At 50.0% G+C, this 20,175-nt stretch overlaps 1 protein-coding gene across 1 annotated transcript in view; it reads left to right on the forward strand.

The window, feature by feature from the left end:
* Positions 1-758: 758 nt before the first annotated feature.
* The window catches only part of LOC144152765 (uncharacterized), a 150,052-nt gene continuing 130,635 nt past the window's right edge, over positions 759-20,175 (forward strand). Inside the window, exon 1 of the mRNA XM_077684201.1 lies at positions 759-1,172. Coding sequence (XP_077540327.1) covers positions 936-1,172 — 237 coding nt within the window. The 5' untranslated portion in view covers positions 759-935. The remainder of the gene's footprint in view (positions 1,173-20,175) is intronic.

Genomic DNA, 20,175 nt, shown 5'->3' on the forward strand with positions numbered 1-20,175 from the left:
AAACGAGACCTGAATTAAATTAGAAGAGCTCGGAAAAAGACACTACGAATACGAATTAAAAAAAATACCGAAAACGAGCCAACAGCTACGCCTTTCATTTCCACAAAAATTCATAGTTGGCGGAAGTAACACCTTTAATCGTTATGATGGCGTAAATAATTGTGCAGACAAAATGTCGGAAAACCAGAAATACAAGAAAGAGAAAAAATCATCAACTGTACTTTTTATAGGACCTGACCGGTCATCTTTTTGGGGGTATAAATTCAGAAATTAAGAGAGGTGGGGGGGGGGGGTAGTCAGGACAACCGGATTCCCCTCTGGATTCTCCAATGCGAGTAAAAGCGCACAAAATTTTGCCCCGCAGAACCACGAAAGGCACAAGAATATGGTTTCTAGTAACAAAGGTGTCAGACACAAAATTCTAACATTGTGGAGAAGGGACTGAACAAAACTTTTTCAGTGTGCGCGTCTCTTCTCAGGGAAAATTTGCTTCGGAAACGAGACACCCGTGTCCGACGTCGAAATAGTAGCAGTCAGTATAAGAGTGGTCTGCTAAGAAATCTTGCTCGCGGGGGCCGAAATCAAAAGTTTACTAAAAAGTGTCAGCTCTGCGAAGGCCAAAACTGCATGTTTAACCGATAAAAAACGCGTACGAACAAGAAGCTAGAGGCTCCGTAAGCTTTGGCCGCTCAAAAAGGGTCCGATTTCGCGCGGACGGGGCGAGCGAGCGAGCCGCTTATTCTCGAACGCAGGCGCCTCTTCCGCTCCACGCCTTTTCCCCTCGCCAACATGGCGGCAGTGCAATGAAAGTCCGGTGGCAGGCGCACGGCTGCAGCCCGACGTCGTCGGTTTCGACGGCTCGGCTGTACTGAACCTGTGCGCGTGTGTCGGCGGTGCGGATCGCAGCGACGGATGCGTCGCCGCGTTTCGCCGGCATGGAGTGCAGCGCCGATGTGGTTCTGCAAGTGCGCGATTTGGACGCGCTGCATTGCTGTCTCGAGCGGATTCGGACGCTGTTCAACGTGCGCTCCGAGATCGTGAGCTTGGACGACGCGGGATGCCGCGTGCCCGAGCCGGGCCTGGCCGGGTACCCGCCGCCGGTCGGCCGCAGCGTGCGACTCAAGCTCTGGGCGGACACGGCCAGCAAGCCGTCGGCGCTCAAGGCTTCCAAGGTGAGAGCCCGGACGTCAACACGTCTGCCCACTGGCCCGCCTCCGTCGCTTCGGAGGTTGCCCAGTGCTCAAAAGTGTTTCAGGGTGAAAGCAAGGCGCATGATTTCGCAGTTTATTCCCGGAGTCGGCGGAAGGGTCGCGCCGAAACCACTCGAGCCGCGCGGAGAGCCAGAAAAACAACACTAGCGAGCGAGAGGATGTTGTCAGTCGGACACGGGAAACAGGTGGGCTGTCGCGGACACACAGCATTCCGGCAGCGTAGTTGATTCTGGCTCCCCCCTCCTTCGAGTGTGCTCGAAGAGAAAAAAACGACGAATTTTGAATGCTGACCCACCCGTTGGCTAGTGTAATTTCGCAAACTTGCCGGCGATTTGTATTATTGCGGGATCGCTTGAGGAAAGCGGAAATGGCGCAATTTGCGCGGCAGTTCTCCGACCAGCCGGTGCGTCCGCTCCCGGGTATTTTTTCCCCCCCGAAACCCGCCTCGGGCGCAAGAGAACGAGTTGTTGTGGCACACGGCAAGTGTACGCTCCTGCTATTTGGCAGCGGGTCGAGCTACCTCGCACGGTATAGCTGCGTCCAGCCAACGCTGTCGAAAGTATGCTCGGGTGAAGAGAAAACAAAAGTATAACCGCTGCCAGGCGCTGAGAAGACGCGGATTATCTGCAGAAAGCCGGCCTGCTCGCGTGTGTCCCGTGCGCAGACGACCGTCCGTGTCGTCGGCGCTTGGAATTCCCGGCGAACAAGTCAGCAATGACGGTTCTCGCGATAGCACGAGTGTTTCTCCACTCTTCCTGCAATATCGTCTTACACGTAGTGCAAACGAGCGTCCTTGCCCTCGCCGCGGTTTACGACAGGTTCTAAATTTTCTTTTTTTTTTTTAACTACTGCGGAATTGTTCGCTGCGGGGGGGTTTCCCTGGACGTTGTATTTTTACGCGACAAGGTGCTCTCTCACTTTGGTGCTTTGCCCAGGGTCACCATTTACGAAACGGGACTTTTGCAATGCCGAGGACGAAAGTGCTTGTGCCTCAGTTTGTCACGCGTTGTTTTTCACCAGTCTTTGTTCGTGCACGGCAGAACAATTGGGGGTTGATGACTCACGTGCGGTGAGAATTTCGGCGTGAGCTGGTGATTGCAATTACTGGTTTATTTACCGATTTGAATTGTTGATCGGCTGTGTCATCTGCCCACGCTGGAATCCTCCTCTGTTGACAGGTGCATTTGTGTGTGTGTGTGTCTCAGTAGGGCATTACCCAACTGATCAGCGCATAGACTGTAAGCATGCGAAGGGCACATATCAGGAATGCGGTTCGCATCTGCCGCTGATAAATTTGATTCTCTGCTCGCGTTATCGGCAGTGGCTCTTCGCAGAAGTTTCCCACCCGCGGGGTGACAGCAAAATGACAGCCGCAAATATAATATTGGGGTAGCTGAGTACGCGCAGCGTAGTAAGAACACCAAAAGGAATATATATATATATATATATATATATATATATATATATATATATATATATATATATATATATATATATATATATATATATATGTATGTATATATAGAACGAGGGATTCCGTAAGAACACGCATCCAAGATGCAGTTCTTATGGACAGTGCTATTCGGCTACTGAAGGTGCTTTATATATATCTCATTCGGCGCTATAAAGCACCTTGAGTAGCCGAATAGCACTGTCCATAAGAACTGCATCTTGGATGCGTGTTCTTACGGAATCCCTCGTTCTATATATACATACATATATATATATATATATATATATATATATATATATATATACATATGTATATATAGAACGAGGGATTCCGTAAGAACACGCATCCAAGATGCAGTTCTTATGGACAGTGCTATTCGGCTACTCAAGGTGCTTTATAGCGCCGAATGAGATGGAGTGACTGGCATGTTTGTATGATACAGGAATACGGAAATTAAAGTCGAGAAAAAAATGCACCTGCATTACTCAAGTTTGTATATATATATATATATATATATATACAGAAAGATAGGGCAGCAGTCTACAACGCCAAGGAGGCATAGCCTATCTTTCTGTATTTCCTCAACGAGCCCCTCATTTCCTTACTATATATATATATCAATATATATATATATATATATATATATATATATATATATATATATATATATATATATATATATATATATATATATATTCCTGGGGTCGAACCGAAAGAAGCGGTTCGGTACGGTTCGGGTGAGCTCATTTCATTTCGGTTCGGCTAATCACGTCGTGTCCTCACTCAGTGTAGACGGCGGACGCGCGTTCAATTTTTACAGGGGCACGGTATTATGGGCTAGGCTTCCTTGCATTCTCGATGTCCTCACACCAGAACTCCCGAAGTTCCACGTGTCTTTGAAGCGCGAGACGTTCCGTTGCGCGAGGTGCGTGCGTTTTAACTCGGCGGTAGTGAAACAGAACGAGCGCCGGCGCTACGCGAAGCGTTGGGGCACGGAAGCGGATCGGGAAGCAAATCGTGCCAAGCGCCGAGTGTTTGAGTTTGAGTTTACTTTGTTGAAGTGGTACATAAATAGGCGAGAAAGTGTTGGGCCAATAGCCGAAGCTAGCGGAGGCCCATATACAAATGCGTTGGCAGCAAAAGACATAAGCACAAGCGTTACGCTAGTAAATTTAAAACGAGTGAATACAGATCAGCATATATGTACAGATACACATACGTACACATGCTTTCATTTTGCAGACACACACACACACACACACACACACACACACACACACACACACACACACACACACACACACATATATATATATATATATATATATATATATATATATATATATAAAAAGAAGGTCCCCTTCTCCCCGTGTAGTCAGAGTGGCGCTGGCTACCACCCTCAAGCGTCAGATACACTTCTAGTAAATATAAATAGCCCAGAAAGTGAAGGAGAACACAGTCGCCCAGATAGCCGAATTGGTAAGGCATTCGACATGTAATCGAAAGGCGTGGGTTCGGTCCCCACTCTGGGTGCGTGTTTTTCTTTCTTTCTTTCTTTCTTCTGTATATTAAAAAAAATGTTTACTTCATTAACCGTAGTGAAAAAGAAAAGAGCCTAACCACACCCCTATGCCTCCTTTGGCGTTGTAGACTGCTGCCCCATCTTTCTGTATTTCCTCAACGAGCCCCTCATTTCCTTACTATATTATTCTCGAAAGCCTAGCGAGGGTCTCGGTTCTGGCAGCCTTGATGCCTAGGTAGCATAAGAGGGCTTCCCGCCAGTTACCCGCTCATGACAGGCTGTAGACGCTCGAGTCACGGCCCGGGGGTTGAAAAAGAAGGTCCCCTTCTCCCCGTGTAGTCAGAGTGGCGCTGGCTACCACCCTCAAGCGTCAGATACACTTCTAGTAAATATAAATAGCCCAGAAAGTGAAGGAGAACACAGTCGCCCAGATAGCCGAATTGGTAAGGCATTCGACATGTAATCGAAAGGCGTGGGTTCGGTCCCCACTCTGGGTGCGTGTTTTTCTTTCTTTCTTTCTTTCTTCTGTATATTAAAAAAAATGTTTACTTCATTAACCGTAGTGAAAAAGAAAAGAGCCTAACCACACCCCTATGCCTCCTTTGGCGTTGTAGACTGCTGCCCCATCTTTCTGTATTTCCTCAACGAGCCCCTCATTTCCTTACTATATTATTCTCGAAAGCCTAGCGAGGGTCTCGGTTCTGGCAGCCTTGATGCCTAGGTAGCATAAGAGGGCTTCCCGCCAGTTACCCGCTCATGACAGGCTGTAGACGCTCGAGTCACGGCCCGGGGGTTGAAAAAGAAGGTCCCCTTCTCCCCGTGTAGTCAGAGTGGCGCTGGCTACCACCCTCAAGCGTCAGATACACTTCTAGTAAATATAAATAGCCCAGAAAGTGAAGGAGAACACAGTCGCCCAGATAGCCGAATTGGTAAGGCATTCGACATGTAATCGAAAGGCGTGGGTTCGGTCCCCACTCTGGGTGCGTGTTTTTCTTTCTTTCTTTCTTTCTTCTGTATATTAAAAAAAATGTTTACTTCATTAACCGTAGTGAAAAAGAAAAGAGCCTAACCACACCCCTATGCCTCCTTTGGCGTTGTAGACTGCTGCCCCATCTTTCTGTATTTCCTCAACGAGCCCCTCATTTCCTTACTATATTATTCTCGAAAGCCTAGCGAGGGTCTCGGTTCTGGCAGCCTTGATGCCTAGGTAGCATAAGAGGGCTTCCCGCCAGTTACCCGCTCATGACAGGCTGTAGACGCTCGAGTCACGGCCCGGGGGTTGAAAAAGAAGGTCCCCTTCTCCCCGTGTAGTCAGAGTGGCGCTGGCTACCACCCTCAAGCGTCAGATACACTTCTAGTAAATATAAATAGCCCAGAAAGTGAAGGAGAACACAGTCGCCCAGATAGCCGAATTGGTAAGGCATTCGACATGTAATCGAAAGGCGTGGGTTCGGTCCCCACTCTGGGTGCGTGTTTTTCTTTCTTTCTTTCTTTCTTCTGTATATTAAAAAAAATGTTTACTTCATTAACCGTAGTGAAAAAGAAAAGAGCCTAACTACACCCCTATGCCTCCTTTGGCGTTGTAGACTGCTGCCCCATCTTTCTGTATTTCCTCAACGAGCCCCTCATTTCCTTACTATATTATTCTCGAAAGCCTAGCGAGGGTCTCGGTTCTGGCAGCCTTGATGCCTAGGTAGCATAAGAGGGCTTCCCGCCAGTTACCCGCTCATGACAGGCTGTAGACGCTCGAGTCACGGCCCGGGGGTTGAAAAAGAAGGTCCCCTTCTCCCCGTGTAGTCAGAGTGGCGCTGGCTACCACCCTCAAGCGTCAGATACACTTCTAGTAAATATAAATAGCCCAGAAAGTGAAGGAGAACACAGTCGCCCAGATAGCCGAATTGGTAAGGCATTCGACATGTAATCGAAAGGCGTGGGTTCGGTCCCCACTCTGGGTGCGTGTTTTTCTTTCTTTCTTTCTTTCTTCTGTATATTAAAAAAAATGTTTACTTCATTAACCGTAGTGAAAAAGAAAAGAGCCTAACCACACCCCTATGCCTCCTTTGGCGTTGTAGACTGCTGCCCCATCTTTCTGTATTTCCTCAACGAGCCCCTCATTTCCTTACTATATATATATATATATATATATATATATATATATATATATATATATATATATATATATATATATAGCGAATCAGAAATGGGAAATGAGGGGCTCAGTGAATTAAGACAGAATAAGGGTTGGCAGTCAAGAAAACCTCGGAAAGCAAAGGGCACATATCAGGATGCGTTAGGGCATAGAAACAGATGAAGAATTTTTTGAGTCAGAAAGAAAGTGGTGAAAAAATGCCCGCCGGGTGGGATCCGAACCCACAACCTCCAGAATACCGGTCTGGTTCGATTCACCACTTTCTTTCTGACTCAAAAAGTTGTTCATCTCTTTCTATGACCTAACGCATTCCCCCCCTTTGCTTTCCGAGGTTCTCTTGACTGCCAACCCTTATTCTGTATATATATATATATATATATATATATACACACACACACACATACATACATACATACACATCATATACATATAGGTATGCAGTGCACTTATTTATTTAATTATACATGCATAAATTTACCCATGTACACATGAAATTGCACACGAATATGCTAGTATATTTGTGTACACACAAGCATATTCTCTGTATGAGTATACACGTCGCACACTGGATACATAATATACACCAAAGCACAGCACTGAATTGCAAGCCGTACACTGCAAAGATGGGAAATACTTGCATGATATTTCGCAGATGCAGATATAGGAAACGCAATCAGTTTTTAAAGTTTACACAGAAAAAAAATCTTTTTGCAGTAAACACAAAATTACTAGGTTCTTTAATTTATAGTGGAATCGTGTTCCATATTTTCGCCCCGTAGTATTGTATGCGTCTTTGGCCGTGGTTATTTCTAGTGATTGGTAGGTTAAAGTTCCTATGGTTTGCATAGCATGCATTTGATTGATTGATTGATTGAGGGGTTTAACGCGCCGACGCAACGCAGGCGATGAGGCGCGCCGTAGTGGAGGGTTCCGGATTAATTTTGACCACCTGGGGATCTTTATCGTGCGCCGAAATCTCGTACACACGGGCGTTTTTGCTTTTCGCCTCCATCAGAAAAGCGGCCGCCGCGGCCGGGAATCGAACCCGCGACCTCGTGCTCAGCAGCGCAACGCCTTAGCCACTGAGCCACCGCGGCGGGTTTGCATAGCATGCATTTCTGGTGGGAATTGTAAACAGGTCGACTGACATTCGGTAGTTGTTGTGATCACTTTATTTATTATGATTGCAACTTCCATTTCAGCTGTGAGCTCCAAGAGAAGAATCTGTAGGTCGCGAAATAGCGGGGCACTTGGTGCGCACCATGGTGAGAAAGTTATAAGGTGAAAGAACGAAGTCCCCAGAGAACGCGGGTGGAAGCGAATTGTCTCCGGCGTTTGATGGGACACTGTTGCTCTCGCATTTCTTAGTTGTCCTCGAGCTGTCCTGGGACCGCGGGTTAACTGCGATGACACCACCCCTGTGGTCATGGCCGGAGGTTGTATCGGTGCTGAGAAAGAAGTGATTTTTGCCACGTTCGCAGGGCGGAGTGACCTTGTTTTTCGTTCTTTCCAACACGGTCACGTTATCGTGCGCTATCCACAACGCCTGTTTTTGCTGGGAAGCGGCACTGGCAGTGGATGCCAGGACTAGTGCACAAAAGTATCGCGTGCTGTGACGAGGAAAACCGGACCACCACCGAAAGAGCGTTGGATTTCTCAAGAAGTAAATTTTGAAGCAATGAACCTTTCTGGTGGGCTACAATGTTGCAAAAACTTGCGGTTGCCGGAGTGCATGGAAACATCGTCATGTGTTCCTTAGCACCGGTGTCAAAATACACTAAAACGGAGCATGGGCGAACGACGACGAAGGAGGAGTGTTTTCTGAAGCATCATCGTAGCGAGATTTGAGTTTTGGATTCTGGAACCCGGCGAGCGAGCTCCTTCCGAACAGCCCGGCAGGTTCGCCCGTCTGATCGCCTTCAGACGTAAACAACGGCGTACTTCTAACACGCGACAATATTTTGTCGCTTGTTGAATCTCTTGTTCAGGATGTTTACCAAGGTGGGCATTTCGCATTCGTTTGCGGCGCGTAAAGATAAAGTGGGATGCGACCTCCGATAAGGCCGTCGCACGAAATAGAAACTGGAGGAGATGAGCACGGCTGGCAAGAAGCTTTGTACTAGCGCAGTCGGCGTTCCACATCACACTATGAGTGAAGAGTGCAGAATAGTACTCCGACAAAGTGTCGGTGCTGGTTTTAGTCCGAAATCGCGTCTTTGAATAGCACGAGGACAAGAAACAAACTGCGTGCAAATTAACGGCGACACGAAGCCATGAGGACAACACAAGCGCAGACTCGCAACTGGTTTATTGTTACACACATCAATCGACACGTCCTACATGCGTCCCAGTTCTCGGCGCTCTCGGCCGCGCGTACAGAAAACAGTAACAACAAAAACCACAAAACACCTTTGAGGCGCACGAATAGTGAAAACAGCAAAGAGGTGTTCCTGTTCCCGTCAATTTGCGCGCAGTTTGTTTCTTGAGATTCACCATTGACAACTCGGCCAGCTTTCAACCCTTTTAAGAGGACAAGATCGACGATGCTTCTAAGTAGCAAGATATGGGACGAGCGTTGTTACGTAGACACTGAAAGGGAAGGTTTCGGCAACACCTCTGAAAGAAAATTTAATAGTAGCCGATACAAAGACCCGCTGTGCTAGATACTACACGGGTCTCCTAAACCATGCACACTGCATGTATCACTTCACAACTCTATCACACCACTCACTAGACACACAGTTCACCCATTTGCAGTGGCTACCACCGCGGAAGTCTAGCGCGGGGTTTTTGGCCTTCGTGCTCTCCCTAAGAGGGGGGCAGGATGTCATCGATTGTAGGACGTGGTGGGGGTAGCAGCAGAGCAACGCAGTGAAGCGTACAGGAAAAAACAGGGTCTTGTCTTAGCACCCAAAATTTTATTCCGTTTCCCGAACCGTTTTCAGGCTAGATCCTCAAGTGCCCCATTCCGCGAAAAAGCGCCCTCGTTGCTGTTGTCCGGTCAAGAAAATGGCTGCCGCTCAAAGAGCAAACAAATAAAGAACACGCGTATCATCCGGTGGGATTCGAACCCGGCTATCCGCAGTAGCAGCCCGATGCTCTAGCAGCAACAACAACAAAAAATTCCCCCGCATTTCCCCGAGGGGGAGAATGTGAAAGTGCGAATGCACGGTTGTCGGCCCGCTTGCGGCGCTTGCGCTCGGCCCCCGCAGCCCACCGCCTCGCCGCCTTCTCTTCCATCTCTTCCATCGGGTTTGTAGTATCACGTGTACACCACGCAGTTATCAAGCCGCTATAACGCCGCTGAGTCGCCAACGCACGCCGCTGACGACGTAGTTTGAATGCGTTAAAGATATAAGGCGCGTCACTACCACTGATATCAGCGTCGCGTCCGTGGCTTGGTCGGTAGAGCGTCGCGCTGCGGCCGCAAAGTCCACGGATCGAAACCTGGCGCCGGATGCTGTTTCTTTTTTAAATATAGAGGAGCACTGCGGACGCCGCCGCCGCCGCCGACGCCGCCGCCGCCGGCGGTGGATGGTTTGGGGTCGCTTATAAATTGCATTCGCACTTAAAAGAGAAACTGCGCTATCCGGGTAGTATGAGAACGCTTCGGACGTGTACATAGGAGAATAGCGATCAAAGCGGCCGGGGCTCAACGCGCTGGGGCTCGTTATGGCGAGAGCCATAGTAGAGGTCTGCGGTATAGTTTAGACCAGCTGGGCACCTGCTAGGTGCGCTTACATCTCGTAAATATTCCAGGACGATGCGCGAGAGAACAGATTAAGTATATTGAACAGGCGCGGCCGTGTTCCTCTTTCCGCGTTTCTCGAGGTGGCTCCATGTGTAGTATGAGAGGCTACTTACGAACGATTGCACGGAAGTCTTTTCCAGTCTTGTACTGAAGTGAGGCACAAGGCTTTTGGATTTTCTGACTAACTATACTCGTGCAACGTGCCCCCCCCCCCCCCCCCCCTTAAAAAAATAATATTGGGAGACTCCTAAGCTTAGCCTTTGAGAGTGCGATACGCGATGGCGTGCTCGGGATCCGTTTGCATCGCACGGAAGCCTTCCGAACGGTGAAAACTTTCCGCTCCTAATCGTGGTCCCCACATGTTGGGGCAGCGGCTTACGATCCCGGTGGTATGAGTGGGCGCCACAAGATGGCGCAATGAGATTTTTGTTCACGGTCAACGCCGCCGCCGCTGCCGCCGGCCATTCCAATACGCGGGGCCCTTAACGCTAGGCGTTGTAACGTCGTTTTAGTAAGGTGGACGCAAGGGGTAGCATTTGTTCGACCGCGTGGTTTTCGGTTATATTTTTATTTTCTAATTTCTTCTTTAACTTCACTCGGCCGCGATGCATTGTTTCGCTTTGGGATCTTGATTGAGCGGATTCACACTCCGAGAGAACGACAGTCGCGATTTTACGACGAGAGGTTCACCCTCGCGCTAAAGGTCTGCTGAGGGAAAATGCTAAGTATTCGAGAAATGCTCAATTCCGATCGTGGTCTGAAGAGTACGAATGGGTCTTTTTATCACCAGAAATAAAGTCTTTCTCTCTCTCTCTCTCTGGTCTGAATATGGCCACAGAGGAATTAGGTTTCGTCGATTTTTTTCTTGAAATCGATGGTTGGACGGAAACCCGTTTGGTCAGGAAAACACATGACAATAAAAACTGGCACCGACCAAGAATGTTTAAAATCCAAAAAAAAAAAAAAACATTCTTGGTCGGTGCCAGTTTTTATTGTCACGATTTCTTTCTTATTGGGGTTGATGGCGTCCTTTGAAAAAGCTAATGCATTTCCCCATAGACCGGTTGGTGAACCGTAAAGCTCGCATAAAAAAATAAAAAAAAAAATGTCATAGGGCCTTCATATTTTGATATAGGGTGGCTCCTGAGGAGATGTCATCGCAGCAGTGAATTTGTGCTCCGAGGTGAAGCCGACTTTCAGAATACCGGCGTAAGATTGGATTTTGTAAGCTGGCTTTTCTGCATTGCCTGTTCTGCAGTGAAGTATGGCCATCTGTGAAGGGTGTATACAGAGAACGGCTCTAACTCTTGTGCTATCGAGAGTATCCTGAAACAAATTATGTGACGATTACCGCTAAGGCGACCCTACACTCTCGAACGCGGGCCTCCATTGTGTTAAATACGATCACTCCAAAATCGCGAAAAAGGTTTCGGTTCTATATAATACTCGCAACGGTGATGAAGGAGGGATACAATGGTATACCTTTGTCTCGTAAACAACGTATCGGTATGCATTTAGATCTTTCGTAGGTGCGCTCACTTAGTGCGCGAAAAATCGCCGCTTTCGTGGTTCTCTCAACTTGCTTTAGGAAGGGGTGGTAGATTTTTTTGTTTGCAAAAGAGAGCCCACAGGAGCATCCCTCGCATGGGGCGACTGGGACTCTACCGCAGGCTTGAGCGCCGACCAAGACGCCCGGTGCTGTGAACGAAGCCCGCGCCACTTGGGCGCTTCGGCCGCTTTGCGGAAGCGCGGAAGGGTGGCGCCAGCTGCTCCACCAAGGGGGCCACGGGTAAATCGTACGGCGGAAGGTTTCGGGAAGGCATACAGCTTCACTTTACAATGCACATTTACGCGCTTGCTAAACCTCCGAATGAAGCGCTTTGCGCGCTTGTGTAATCTTCAAGGTGACAGTCTTGTTCCATATAAACACGCAAATTTCGTCTTGTCTGTCTGTCTGCCCTTCCTTCCTTCCGTCCGTCCGTCCGTCCAAATTCCACTTGACTTTTGGGCGATTCATTTATTTTACAATTGGGTACAAACCGCTTACACTTCGGTTGTACCGGTAGCGGCGTGTTGATTCTTCTTCCTCATTCACTCAATGTTCGTCCGTCCGTCCGTCCCTCGATTCAGCCGCGAGGCCAAAATTGCCAATAATGCTTGATCGAGACGTTTATAAAGGCGAAACAGTTCCAAGATACTGAATCTGGAAGCCTACATCACATTGGTCAGCATTTTCACCCGAAAGGAAACATTAGGCATATTTAAAGAAAAACATAGATGCAACTTGTACCAGCGCTGTTCCTTTAAGTAAAAATAGACGCGGGCGTAATATAAAAAAAGTGGTTGATGCCTCTTTCGTAGGAATCGGTAAAACACGAAAGTGAAATATGCCTTCACAGGAGCATTTATTGTGCATCCATATAAACTTGCACATCGCTACATTTATATTACGTCGGTATGGCACCGTTAGATGCGTCAACGTTAGACACTGGATTGCACGCGCCGGAGTATTGTGTAAATTCGACTGAAACCCCAGGCGCCCGCAAACCGGGCGAACGAAACCGATCCGAAACCGAACCGAAACCGAACCGGAAGCAAAAGGAGATACATTTACATGGCAAGGGCGGCAGAAGACTGTCGTCTTTCGGCGACATTTGCACCGAAGTGAGCAGATCCTCGGGCAATTGTTGCGAGCGTAAACCGAGCGTGTTTCGAGCCCGCGTACCGGGGAAATGTTCGCGAGGTTTGACGCACGCACTGCGGGTGGGCATGCCAAAGCGAGCGGTGTGTGTTCGCTACGCCGATTGCTGTTAATAAATCGTAGCATTGGCGCGTGCTTGGGCAAGTCGTTGAGCAGCTGGCACCACACCAGTCGGAGTTACCGTATTTTCCCGCGTATAACCCGCACCAACAAATGCGAAAATTTCGGTGGCAAAGTAGAGGTGCGGATAATACGCGGGGTTTTTTCTTCACTGCAGCTGCACGGCAATGCGCGTCGTGCCGTGAAGCTTCTACGCAGTAACACTAAGCCTTCCATGGCAGCGATTGCGCAAAACATGCAAGGACTAGGAAGAAAAAAAACAAGGACGAGCGCACTCTAACAACTGAATTCTATGGGTGAATTGACCTTCGCCTTGCCGTTGGTGTCGCTGAATATACGCTTTTTTTCTGTCTACATAGTACATTATGTGTTGCTTGAGCAGTAGCTTTGTTGCAGCCTTTCCCCCTTTTTTTTTATTGAGATAGTATGCCCGTTGGCATAAAATACTGCGTCACAGGTATAGATTAACCCCCGTTTCGCGAAGAAACTCAAACTCCTGTATTAAATGTGCGGGCAATTACGCGAGGATTTTTTTCTTTTTTTTTCTTTTCCAGCGGGCTGAAAGTGGAGGTGCGGATTATATGCACGGGCGGGTTGTACGCGCGAAAATACGTATTCCAGCTGTTTTTCATACCTGCTGAAGGTGGCTCCGTATTGCCTACTGGCCACTGTCCGCCGTTAATGCGAAAACATTGGATGGCCTGGTAAGGCCGCGGGACGAGAACTGTAGCAGCTTAGCGGCTCCTAAAGTGGCCGACGGGTCAAAGTAATTAATTGCATTGAAGAAGTAACGGTGTCTGGATTTGGAACATGCGGCCTCCAGAGCGCCAGACAAGCCCCAAAACTACGGCCCATGCGTGGTCTAGTGGATGAGTCTTGGCTTTTTTTCGTATAGAAAACGACGTCGGCAGCCGGTACGCGCAGCTGTTCGTGAAACGAGTTTGGCGCTGCTTGGGGCGTCGCTAGTCTCGACGTTCAGGGGACCACACGTTAAGGCTCGATATAAAGAAAAAAAATTCCCTCGCACTTCCCCGAGGGGGAGAGTGTGTAAGTGCGAATGCACGGTTGTTGATTGCGCGATTACGGTGGATATCGTGATCTTAAAGGGACCCTGCAACACTTGCCATCGACTACTAGTAATGTACTTTGGGATAAAGTCTATTGTCCCAGAAATCTCCTCCCGCAAGAATTATGAAAATCCGTTCACAATTAACGAAACTACGCGCGATGAGAAATCGCGCATAATCGTTCCCTCTCAACTCGACCGCGGGCAACGCGACGAAAGCTGCGCGCTCTCTCCCGGAGAGGGGTGTGGCTCGCGGCGTTCTCTTCGGCGGCCTTCGATATATCCCATGCCGGGTAGTTTTCTCCTTTTCTCCGCAACGCGGAGGGGCCTATTTCCGGTCTGGGGCCACAAAAAAGCAGGCATGGGTGCCTGCTCGCAAGTGCGCGCTCGGGCTGGTAGGGCGTTTTTGAAGCAATAAACGTTTGTAGTCGAGTGGTCCCGTTGAAAGGGAAGTATTGAGCTCATCACTAAACCTCCGCGCGCACTCAAAACACAAAAGAAACGGCAAAACTGTGCCTACAGGTTCAGGCATAGAAGAGGTTCGTACACAGCGATGACGACGACGGAAATGGGAGAATCTCCCCGCGAAGTTGACCAGTGACAGCCGATCGGGCAGCCGTGGCCTATGTGACGTCCCTCGGGCCATGCATAATGAGGACAACTGAAGAGAGAGCGGTTTGTTTTTCCGCGTCTTTCACATCGATTTGCGCGCTCACCGCTTCACGTGCACGTGTAATATTTGGCTCAGGTATTCCTGGCAGTGTAATCTAAACGTTGCACAGGTTTACTTGCACTGTTCAAAGAGTGTTGCAGGGTCCCTTTAAAGGAGCCATGAAGAGAAAACACAAGTTTGGTTCATTCAAAAGATTGTCTCGTTAGAATCATACTGACACCGCTTTTAACGTAAACTTCGCTCAAATAAGCTACATAATTAGGAAAAACGGGAATGGTCATGGGACCCACCAGCTCATTTCCCGCAACTGAACCTATGATGTCACATGAGCTAAGCTCTGCGATTGGCGGAGGCTGGCAGAAGCAGACGAAAATTAGGTAGAGCTTACAAACTAGACGAACGAGCGATTTGCGCTTAAATTTAGGGCACATTCTTTACAAAGCAATAACAATGATGGGACAAACAGTGGAAGTTACGAAAGCACATGTAAACATAGAAGTACTGATGCGTTCTGCTGTTCGTACTGCGCACAGCATGCTTTGGTTTAGCTGCACAGCACTACGGGGCTTGGGGTTGTCGCAGACGACACTGGCCGATTGACGCAAGCAACGGTGTCTTACGTGACCCCATTTGTCGAGCGAGCACTGTTTCAGGGAACGAATATTTTCTCCCAGAACAAAAACAAGCCAGGTTTAAATGCGGGCAAAAACAAACCAAACGCTTGCCACGGTATGGTGGCGCCATCTAGGTTACGGAACGTAAAGAAACGCGGGAACAAACCAACACCGCTGTACAGGGTGGAGACAATTTTTGAACGGTCCCGTGCCGCCGCAATTGGGCCAACGGGCTCAACGCGTTATTCTTTTCGTTTCCCACGAGACCTAGCAACGCGAAACAGACAATATGATTCAAACTTCTTCAGTAAACCGCGTTGCGGCGATAATTTTAGCGCGGTTTTGACACAATGACTTGCTTCGGCGGCGAGCGAGCAACCGAACATGGCGGCGCCAGCGTTACGTGTCTCTACCCTGTACGGCGGATGCGTGAATGAAGGTACTCTAGGCTGCAGAGCGGTCGGTTCCTGTGATGTCACTTGGGACCACGAAAACGCACGATTGAGCGGGAAAATCAAAATTTTAACCTAAATTGTTTAATTTCTCAGTGAATAAAGCACCGTTTGTATCCGGACAAGCGCTGGGGGCACTATAAAACACGAAATCTTTCGAATAAAACCAACTTGCATTTTCTCTTCATGGCTCCTTTAATGAGTAGTCGAGAGATTACACACACGCACACAACTACAAAGAAAGATATTTCACTCGTTATTGCTGGTACCGTTGCCCGGTCCGCCATCATCGTTATCGAGATGCAGGACCAGCGACCGCTCTCGACGACGGCGCGCGCTCGACTTAAGGCACATTCCCACTGGCGATTTGTCTCGTCGCGCGACGGCGCGCGTCGCGCGATGAGGCCTTGAGGAGGTGTTCGCACTTGCGATGAGCGATGATGCGACTGCGTTCAGCGCAGCTGCTTCCCGACTTGTACGACCTCGTTGGTGCGTCAACCATTCGCAGTCAAAGAAAATGATGTTACGCGACAAAAGCAGGTAGAAATCAAACTAAAACACATGCTACTAACCTGGAGCAATGCCGAAAACATTTGCGGGTTGCGGGAGGAGCAGAAAATAACAAACTCAAGAAGGCTCTTTTCAACATATTATTGCACGAAGAAATGCACACGCTTGCTTTCACGCCACAACACCCGCATCACGGCCCACAAATGTCGCTTATTTTCACAGGCGCAAAGTTCTGACGCCACCGAACTCTACGCGTGTTTACCAGTCGCCGATAAACGATGAGGCTGCAAGTCAACCTACCGTCTCGCGGTCCACCTAGCTCTATACGATGATTACTTGCTTTTACAATCCATACACGCTTCTCCACACTGATGAGTTCCACACTATTCGTTGATTAGTGCACGCGTACGCTGAAGCCACTGACCAAAGAACCGATGCACACGGGAAGTTGCTTGCCGGCCCGACCCGGCGGGTACAGCGATAGCGGGCCAAGCGCCTGGCCGAGCGAGCCAGCGGCGGTGGCGGCGGCGGCTCGTCCTCGCCCGCCCGCCCGCAGCGTTTACATACCGGATGTAAAGAAATGCTTCGTTTCCGGCTACGTCAGCCTACTCCGCGGCCATGATTGGCTTACCGGTTTTGCGGGGCCGTCGCGCGACGAGGAAATTCGGACCGAGAGCGATCGGCTCCGACGTCGCAAAACGCCGAAAAGCGACGGCCGGGTCGTCGCTTTGCGACGTCGCTTTCCGTCGCGCGACGAGGCGCATCGCCAGTGGGAATGTGCCTTAATACCCTCCCGCGCCACGCGGCCGCTACACGAGCGCCCTCACGCGTCGGAATGCGGAGCGCCCGCTACGCGAGCGAGAGCTCTCCAGCCCGAAGTGGCTGGAGAGCCCAACACCCGCAGTCACTGAGCGGAGAGAGGAGGAGGAGAGTAGCGCCCGCCGTTACGGCGAGGGCTACACGAGCGCCCTCACGCGTCGGAATGCGGAGCGCCCGCTACGCGAGCGAGAGCTCTCCCGCCCGAAGTGGAGAGGAGGCGCCCAACACCCGCAGTCACTGAGCGGAGAGAGGAGGAGGAGAGTAGCGCGCGCCCATCTCCCCCCGTTGCTAGGGAAGACGAGGAGCGCGCGCACCCGCAGCTGTTGCTATGCGGACGACGGCGGCGGACGATTCAGGCTCGCTTAAGAAGTGCATTCGCACTTAAAAGAATGCTTGAAAACGAAGTATGTGAAGGCAAGACCACTACTACCAAATAAAACGTGTCATGGCTCGTGGATCTCATCAAGAGTCTCGTCTTGGTAGATCGCGCTGATTTTAGGACTACACAGCTATCCTCAACCAACTAGCCCGACTTAACTTCGCTCCACATTAGCCAGCGCATAGAAAACGTCAGGAGTATATGAGGCAAAATTTAAGTTGTTACGAGCCATTACGTGTGTGTGTGTGTGTGTGTGTGTGTGTGTGTGTGTGTGTGTGTGTGTGTGTGTGTGTGTGTGTGTGTGTGTGTGTGTGTGCGTGTGTGTGTGTGTGCGTGTGTGTGCGTGTTTTTTTGTTCTTTAGGGGCAAAGATCCTTAGAGGCGGGGGCTGCCGGCGTCTCATGTAGTCACGGTAATAAAACACCGGGACACTCGCTTACTCCTCGCGCTAGAACGCTTCGTAACGCGTACTAAAAAAAAAACAGCGGGACACTCGCTTACGCCTCGCGCTAGAACGTTTCGTGTTTCACGATACAGGAGACTTTTTGAGCAAAACTGTATACCTCCACTCTCCTGCAGTTTCATCTCCGTTGGCAAAAACGCCAAGGCGCCAAGAGTACACTTATACACTGCATGCTTCACCCCTCAACAGGTTTCACGTTAGTGGAGATGGCCGGGGATTTTTTCGTTGACGCGGCGCGGCGTCCAGGCTTCAACAGCGCACGACGCGACGCGCCGTTGGGCTTTCCCGCGGATGCTCAGTGATCTGTGGCGGAGCCCCCTTACGGAAAGTGCTCTGCAGATGCGTAGAAGCCCCGCCGAACTGGCGACGTCGATGATGCGGCGTGGACAAATAAACCTTTCGCGCGTGCGCGGGCGATGCGGCTGCTGTTTGCTGTGTCTCCATGACTCAGTGAGAGGGTTTTTGATTGTTTGTGCTTCTAGACTTGTCGAGGCCTGCTTGGCCATTGGACAAAGTATAACAAGCCTGCCGACACTTGCTCGCAGAGCAAACGAGCTGCTGCAAGCAGAACAAGAGCACAAACGATAAAGGAGACGCACCATCCCAACAGTTACGCGCAAGCGGTGTGGAAATGGGGAAATTGAATTAAGCGAACTTCAATTTGCATTCGCCATGGAAAGAGGTGAGAGGGAATCACGCGGAAGGGATGGCAGAATACCATCGTCTTTCGACGACATTTGCAGACAAGTGAGCCGATGTGCAGCCATTTTTTGCCACCGATGACGATGCACAGCGCGCCAGAGAGACAGAGGGATGACTCGAGGCCGCGGGATTGAAGAATTGGGTTAATAGTGACCCGCTATATTCTCTGGAACAAGTTATAACGGCAATAGCTCGAGTACTGCATCGCTCCGCCTAAGCAACGGACTCGGATGTCAACGGGCGCGCGCATTTTGAAAGGAGACTGCTATGAATGCGTAGTATCGTCTGCCTTTCATCACATTGTTTGTCGTCGCTGCAGTAGTTTATAAGCATATGAAATTCAAGAAATAACTAAAACGGCACGTTCAAAATATTCCCACTAACGCACTGCTTGCGCCGCGCGGGCTAACATCCGGCTGCGGTGACGAGGCACAGTGGCAACTTCCGTTGCCGTTCTTACGTTGTAACCGAGTATAGCTGCGTCGCGGTAGTGGGTTGTAGGGCCGTAGCCAGAATTTTTTTCGGAGAGGTTATAAGCTATCGGAGGGGAGGAGCCTCGCCAAAAGGAACACTAAGCCTCACTTACGTGCTGCCTGGAATAATAAAAAAAAAAAATTCTAAGGGGGTTCAAACCCACTCTGGATACGTCCCTGGTGGGTTGTGTACAGGTCGCGGTAAAAAAAGAATCTGGCGGTTGCCGTACGGCTTCAGGATGCAGCTACCAGATCGATATACATCGTCGCGTAAGCAGCTCGCGTAACCAGGTCGTTAGCAGCTAATTTCCACGTTACATCACCTACAGTGCCGTACGCTAGTTCTTGTGTGGAAGGATCCCCCCTCACCCTTTTCTTTTGCTTAGTTCACTGACCGGTCCTTATTTGCATCCGCAACAGCAATCGTCTGCAGTGCCATTTTCGGCGGCACTTTCGTCTGCACTGCCGTCGTCTGCTGCATTGTTGTCTGCGGAGTCCCCCGTGCCATCATCCGCGACGTCATCGTCTGCATGCAACGTCGTCTTCTTCCATTGTCGTCTGCCTCATTCGAATCTGCTGCGCGTCCGGGCCTCCTCACATCGTTGCCTCGGGGCAGCCGCCTCTCTTGTTCGGCCGCGGAGGCCGTTGGCCGGCGGTCCCGGCGGCCGCTCCTCGCGCGCTACGCCCCCTCGGGCCGGACACCTGATGGTGCGCCGCGCGTGAATGTGCGGCACGAACCTGCGGCCCCGCTCCCTTCACGGGGGCCCCCGCATCGTGGCTCATTGTTCTTGGCCTTCGGATCACGCGGGCTCTGCTGGAAGAAGAAGGATCGCGAGAGGAGGGCCGTTCCCTCATCGTGCCCCTGGTTTCTTCTTCGAGCTCGTCGAGGAAGCGATCGAGATGCCGGAATCGGCCTCCGTCATCCTCAAAGCGCACTTTCAAAAACGATCGCGGCACTTTCGGAGCAGCAGATGCGAGAGCAGTAAAACCAAGTGAAAGTTCAGAGTCCGTGCTTCGGCTAATGCGGCGATAGAGCGACCCTTCTCGTCCTTGCGTTGCTAACTGTTGCATGAAGGTGGTGGCAGGAGCTGAAGATCTGGCGGGCACGACAATTCTTT

Source organism: Haemaphysalis longicornis, unplaced genomic scaffold (genome assembly GCF_048455015.1).
Source record: "Haemaphysalis longicornis isolate Haplotype H1 unplaced genomic scaffold, Haemaphysalis longicornis Haplotype H1 scaffold_9, whole genome shotgun sequence".
In the NCBI taxonomy this organism is placed as follows: domain Eukaryota; kingdom Metazoa; phylum Arthropoda; class Arachnida; order Ixodida; family Ixodidae; genus Haemaphysalis; species Haemaphysalis longicornis.